Genomic DNA, 6,505 nt, shown 5'->3' with positions numbered 1-6,505 from the left:
CAATTACAAGAAATATTTTTCAATTGTCCTCATGGCCATCGCTGACGCGGAATACAAATTTATTGCGGTTGATATTGGGGCCTATGGCCGCTCCAATGACTCTCAAGTTTTCAAACTGTCTGCCATGGGGCGTAAACTGTATGGAAACACCTTCCAGTTCCCACCACCTAGACCGCTGCCGCAAACATCTGGTCCACCTATGCCATTTGTCTGTGTAGGGGATGAAGCCTTCCAGCTGTCAGAACACCTTTTGAAACCGTACTCTAGCAGAGGATTGACAAGACCAAAACGCATTTTTAATTACCGCCTCACAAGAGCAAGAAGAATGGTTGAATGTACCTTTGGTATTCTGACAGCCAAATGGCGGGTCCTATTGACTGCGATCAACCTCAAGACAGAAACTGTGGACGAGGTGATCAAAGCGTGCGTGGTACTCCACAATTTTGTTATCTGCAAGGAACCCATTTCCATTGAGGACACCTCTGAAGAAACCACCTTGCAAGATTACCATGACATTACCACTAGAAGTTCTGTGACGGTTTCAGTAATGAGGGACAATTTTGCACTATACTTTATGTCACCTCAAGGCAGAGTACACTGGCAGGATGACAGAGTGTGAAAGATTTGTGCCCTAACCAAACTTGTGTACCTTCTGTACCAACAGTATATACCTTTGCCAACCAAAGTTGGCTATCTTGTCATGGTCTCTATTTTTAGCTTTAGGCCACAGGTGTGTACCTGGTTGTGTTTTATGCAAAGTATTTCACCTTTTAACAAAAGTTGTGTACATTGTTAGGAAATCACCAACAATAAACACAACTTTTTAGGTGAAATACTTTGCTTCAAACACAACCAGGAACACAACTGTGGCAAAAAGCTAAAATTTACCCACAGTTATATACCTGGTTTTGAATACCTTTTTACCTTTTAAATACCCTGTATTTAACCTTTTTTTAAACATATTTCGCCGCAGAAAGAAATGACAGACAACCAGTGTAAACAATAATTTAACTTTTATTTAAAATATTTTTTTTGTGTAAACTGTTTTTAAAGTTAAAAAAACTTTTTTAATAAAGGTTTGAAACCAACCAAATGGGCATTTTTATTACAAAAAAAACATTATAACTCGGTGTAGTGTGGGGTGGAAATACTGCTGGAGGGGCTGCGGGACACTTCGACAATGGGAGTGTGGAGAGAGGACTGGGATCGTGGTGGGGAAGGAACAGTTAGAGGTGATGGTGTGGAAAAGCTACAGAATGGGTGGACATGTGGGAGGCAGAAGAGGTGGTGGGCGGTGGAGTGGAGGGTTGGGCAGGGACTGTAGGAGCAGATGATGTTGATGGAAAGTTGTATGGGGAAGGAGTTTGGTACGGGGAAGGAGTTTGGTACGGGGAAGGAGTTTGGTACGGGGCAGGTTGCTGGAAGTGGGGAGATGTCTGGTACTGGGGAGGTTGCTGGTACTGGGAAGGTTGCTGGTACTGGTGAGGTTGCTGGTATGTAATAGGAGGGGGAGGATGGAAAGTGGCTGGAGGGGGTGCAGATGTAATAGGAGGGGGAGGATGGAAAGTGGCTGGAGGGGGTGCAGATGTAATAGGAGGGGGAGGATGGAAAGTGGCTGGAGGGGGTGCAGGTGGAGGAACTACAGTGGTGGGAGGTGGAGGTTGGGAGGTAACCTGCTGTAGAGCACCGTGGCACGAATGCATTACATGCATCTGCTGGGTAGGAGATAGTGTTGCCATGCGCTCCACAACAGACCTGAAAAAGGTGTGGTTTGGCGAAGATCTTGCTTCTGAATGCATGGTTTGCAGAAGTGTCTTCACCTCCAGAATGCTGGAGTTGATCTGCTGAAAGCCTGCGGAGATTTGCTCTGACAAGACTTTTAGACAGTTCTGGAAAGATGCATTCAGATGCAAGAACTCTGGCGCATAACTCTTTTCCTGACCCCTCTGCCGCTGCCGCCCAGTACCCGCAGGTGTACTAGAGGTGGCAGGGGCAGAAGGGTGGGGTAAAGGGAAAGCGATCTCCTCACCAGCAGCTTCATGTAATGTAGGCGGCCACGATGCTCCTGTGCTGGTGCTGGTGGATGGGACAGATGGGTCGAATGTGTGGGAAGGCTGGGAAGGTGCAGATGTACCAGGGCGGTCGAAGTGTCCCTCGGTGCCGGTCTCCTCAGGGATCGCCTCAGAAGGGTCCAATCGTGCAGGCTCCCGAGTGCTGCTCACCGTGCTGTGGAATAAAGAGAAAAAAAAACAATTAAAATAGTGACATGGTATGGCCCTGGCTGAAAAAAAAAAGTTACATGTAAACATTTTTTTGTCACATGTGGTGTGTAATATTTACCTTCTGGTGAGCATTGTCTCCCGGAGGAACGACAGGGCTCGTGCGTACTTGTACTTGCTCCTGCGTCCTCCAGATCCACTCGGGGCCCGCATCTCTTTATTGAACTCCTTCTTGAAATGATCCCTCACAGAAGCGCCACCGCTTCACAATTCTCTCCCCTGAAACGAGAAAGGACAAAGTGGTTAGTATACAACATCAGTGTTTCCCAAACTCCAGTCCTCATGGTCCCCAGGGGTCATGTTTTCAGGATTTCCAAAGTAAATAGAAATCCTGAACACATGATCCGTGGGGACCACGAGGACTGGAGTTCGGGAAACACTGGTTTAAATCAAGCAACCGGTACTGTATATACTTACGCTCTTTAATCTGGGCCCGAGCTTCGAGGTCCTCCCAGCGGTCCACAAGGAGCGAACAGATTTCCTCCCAGAGTCGTCGGGTAACGATCAGGTCAGCGTGGCGGCGGTCAGCCATATTCCAGAGCGGCTCCCTTTCTCTGACGAGATCGATGAGGCGGTCCACATCAATCCCTCCATCCTCACCGTCAGAGTCGGGAGCACGCTGTGAAGGCTGTTAAAGAAAAAGACAAAAATAACATAATTAGCCTCCACAAAAGAAATGAAATAAAAAGTGCAAAAAAAACAAAGCAAAAATATTTATACTTACACGCTGGTGACCGCCGCGTTGCTGTCGCCGACGACCCTGGGAGGCACTGCGAGGACCTCTTGGCCGAGCACCAGATTGGGAAGACTAGAGAAGAAAACAAAAAATGTTATGTCTTTGGATGTAGGCATTTGTTTGCTGTGTGTGGTCTGCAGAACATTGTTTTCTATGTGTTGTGTGTAGTGTGATGTTGTGTTTCTGCGTTTGATGCAAAAAACTTACCAATTGTGAGCCCACTCCAAGTGTCTGTCCACCCCTTCCTTCTTCTTCTGGGAGCTCCTCTTCATCTTGTGATTCCTGTTTTGAAATAAAAGGCAATGAATACACATATATTACAGAGATGATGGATTTTGGAAATAAAAACTTACCGTCAAACGCTGACGATGCGAGGGAGGGCTCCCAGAAGATGTGCTGTCTTCCTCATGGCCAGACTCCATGGCTGTGGGTGGTGTTTCTGCTGCTGCCATTGCTGCTGCTGCTGCTGCATCTATTGGGCAGCTGTTGAATAAAGAGAAACAAAGGGCCAATGAATATCTTGATATTCCATAGCCCTAGTTTGGAGGAATGGGGGATTTGATAATTACCGTCTCTCATCTGCTGCTGGACTCCCCTCCCGTTGTTCAGCATGCTGCTCCATTTGGGGTGGTGCTGATGGTGCTGCTGCTGCAGATGTCTGCTGCCTTCTCCTGCTCCTGGTTCTTGGCTTGGGTGGCATGTTGGGTGTGGCTGAGGGTCCCACTTTCTTGCTTTTATATATGTCCTGTTGGCAGAGCTACTGAGCATGCTCAGACCAAAGAAACCGGATCCGGCGCATTGCGGCACTCATAGGCTTTCATTGTATGAAAAAGCCGGACACGCCGGATCCGGCTTTTTCGCCGGAGACAAAAAACGTTACAGTAGCCGTTTTTTCCAGACGCCGGATCGCGTCACATTGCCGGATCCGGCGAAAATTGGATGAAACGCATGGCCATCCGGCTCGATCCGGCTCTAATGCAAGTCAATGGGGGGGAAACCGGATCCGGCATTGCATTTCGCCGGATCCAGTTTTAGTCAAAAGCGCCGGATCGCGCCTGACGCCGAAAACCTGATGTGTGAAAGAGGCCTTAGCGAGTAATGTGCGATTTACAAATCGCAGATGTGTCTTGGAAAGCGCTTGCATTGGCGATTTGTAAACCCCACTCGCAACAGTTTGTTGCTGCTGTGTCCGAGTCCAAACTCGCATTTGTTTGTCTTATTTAGCGCCCATGAGGCAAGGGAAGCGATTTTCTCTAGCACACACCATGCTTTGAGCAAACAGGAAATAATCCGAGTCGAGTTGACATACGCACACACACAGAGCAATACAGAGCAATCATGGCCCGTGTCACTGTCAACACGCTGCAGTTGATTGATCTGGTGGAGGCTCGGCCCCTGCTTTGGCTCCCCACTGACCCTGCCTATGGGCATAACATCCAGCGGACTACAGCCTGGAGGGAGATCGCTCAAGTGATGTTCCCTGCACTGCTACGGCCACGACCTCGTCCCTTTGCAACCTCTTTTTTGGGAAATTGTGGTTTTTGTGACATTGTTGACAAATGCACAGTCACCGAGATGGAGTTAGGTGGTGCTGTAGGCGTCACTTGCTGGCGGGGTAAGTGTGTGTGCTGACACCTAGCAGTGAAGCTGCACACTAGTCCCTGCACTGTGCACTGCACTGTAAGGCTTGATCCTCCCTGCCTGCCTGCCTACAGTCTACACAGTACTCCTCTGTCCTCCTGGTAGCTCTCAGAAGAGCTGTTTGGGTTTAATATAAGGAATCTTGAAGTTTCCCTACACTAACTGACAATCCCTATGATCTGCTCAAGCATCTACCTCACCCTGCTCTATCTCAGATCTCTCAGGAATGTAGAGGAAATGGCGGTGGAAAAGGCTTATATACAGCCTCGCCTCTCATACATGACATAGGCATCACGATGGACAGAAGCCAATCATAGTCCTGCCACAACCAACATTACTGAATATGATTGGCTAACATGCTTGTCCATCTAAAAAAGTTTTCTGACCTAACACGCTAGGCTGTCTCGGAAGCTTTGTAGGAACATAACAGATTGTATAGTTGCGAGTCCCGAATCCAGTATACAGGACTCGGGATTCGTAGACTCGCTCAGACTCGCTCACAATCGCTGTGTGTTGACATAGGCTGTCTTGGAAACTTGTAGGAACATAACAGATTCTGTATAAGCGAGTCCCGAATCCAGTATACAGGACTCGGAATCGTAGACTCGCTCTGACTCGCTCAGACTCGCTCAGACTCGCTGTTGACAGCGATGTGATATAGCGAGTCTAGCGAGTGAGAAAAAAAAAACGCTGACAAAACTAGGATTGCCATTGACTTGCATTGGACTCGTTACTGTGCGAGTAATCACTGGGAGACTCGCCGAGTAACGAGTCCAGCGAGTCCCTTACTATTCGCCGAGTAACGAGTCCTAGCGAGTAGACTTGCCCATCCCTAGTCACTCAGCTTTCCACAAAGACTTCTTACCTCTGCACATAGCATTCACTTGGTACATCACTCAGCTTTCCACAAAGACTTCTTACTTCTGCACATAGCATTCACTTGGTATGTCTCTCAACTAACCCCCTGCTTTACCCGAGTATTATTTATGACCTTGTTTACTTTTGCTTGATCATATGCATCTGTTCCACTCTTAATTATCTGACCAAGAGGAGCACAGACCACTCCTCTCCGCATCACACCTGAATGCACTTTGTAGCACATACAGTCATGGCCAAAAGTTTTGAGAATGACACAAATATTATATTTTCACATGATCTGCTGCCCTCTGGTTTTTATGTGTGTTTGTCAGATGTTTTTATCACATACGGAAATATAATTGCAATCATATTATGAGTTACATAAGTTTATATTGACAGTTAGAATGAGTTAATGCAGCAAGTCAATATTTGCAGTGTTGACCCTTCTTCTTCAGGACCTCTGCAATTCTCCCTGGCATGCTCTCAATCAACTTCTGGATCAAATCCTGACTGATAGCAGTCCATTCTTGCAAAATCAATGCTTTTATTTTGTCTGAATTCGAAGGTTTTTGTTTGTCCACCCGTCTCTTGATGATTGACCACAAGTTCTCAATGGGATTAAGATCTGGGGAGTTTCCAGGCCATGGTCCCAAAATCTCTATGTTTTGTTCCCTGAGCCATTTAGTTATCACCTTTGCTTTATGGCAAGGTGCTCCATCATGTTGAAAAAGGCATTGTTGATCGCCAAACTGCTCTTGGACGGTTGGAAGAAGTTGCTCTCGGAGGACATTCTGGTACCATTCTTTATTCATGGCTGTGTTTTTAGGCAAGACTGAGCGAGAGCCCATTCCCTTGGCTGAGAAGCCACCCCACACATGAATGGTTTCAGGATGCTTGACAGTTGGCATGAGACAAGACTGGTGGTAGCGCTCACCTCGTCTTCTCCGAATAAGCCGTTTTCCAGATGTCCCAAACAATCGAAAAGGGGATT

General features: G+C 47.3%; 1 protein-coding gene across 1 annotated transcript; it reads right to left on the bottom strand.

Moving 5' to 3' along the window:
- Window positions 1-1,100: 1,100 nt before the first annotated feature.
- Window positions 1,101-2,462, bottom strand: LOC141051249 (uncharacterized). The gene is made up of 2 exons (XM_073548115.1): window positions 2,341-2,462; window positions 1,101-2,226 (listed from the first exon to the last, which is right to left on the bottom strand). Exons 1-2 carry the CDS (start codon window positions 2,430-2,432, stop codon window positions 1,227-1,229), a joined length of 1,092 nt encoding a protein of 363 aa, XP_073404216.1. The 5' UTR covers window positions 2,433-2,462; the 3' UTR covers window positions 1,101-1,226.
- Between the last annotated feature and the right edge of the window lie 4,043 nt (window positions 2,463-6,505).

This window comes from Dendrobates tinctorius, unplaced genomic scaffold (genome assembly GCF_039654945.1).
Source record: "Dendrobates tinctorius isolate UK_male_01 unplaced genomic scaffold, ASM3965494v1 ptg000156l, whole genome shotgun sequence".
Taxonomy (NCBI): Eukaryota; Metazoa; Chordata; class Amphibia; order Anura; family Dendrobatidae; genus Dendrobates; species Dendrobates tinctorius.
The sequence above is the reverse complement of the archived record's forward strand: the minus strand, read 5'-3'. Positions and strand labels throughout refer to the sequence as shown.

Bases quoted from the DNA above. Each gene is read 5' to 3' on its own strand.
- LOC141051249 (XM_073548115.1), bottom strand. From the start codon at position 2,432: ATGCGGGCCCCGAGTGGATCTGGAGGACGCAGGAGCAAGTACAAGTAC. The intron at 2,227-2,340 runs GTAAATATTACA...TTTATTCCACAG, and splicing joins GAGACAATGCTCACCAGAAG to CACGGTGAGCAGCACTCGGG.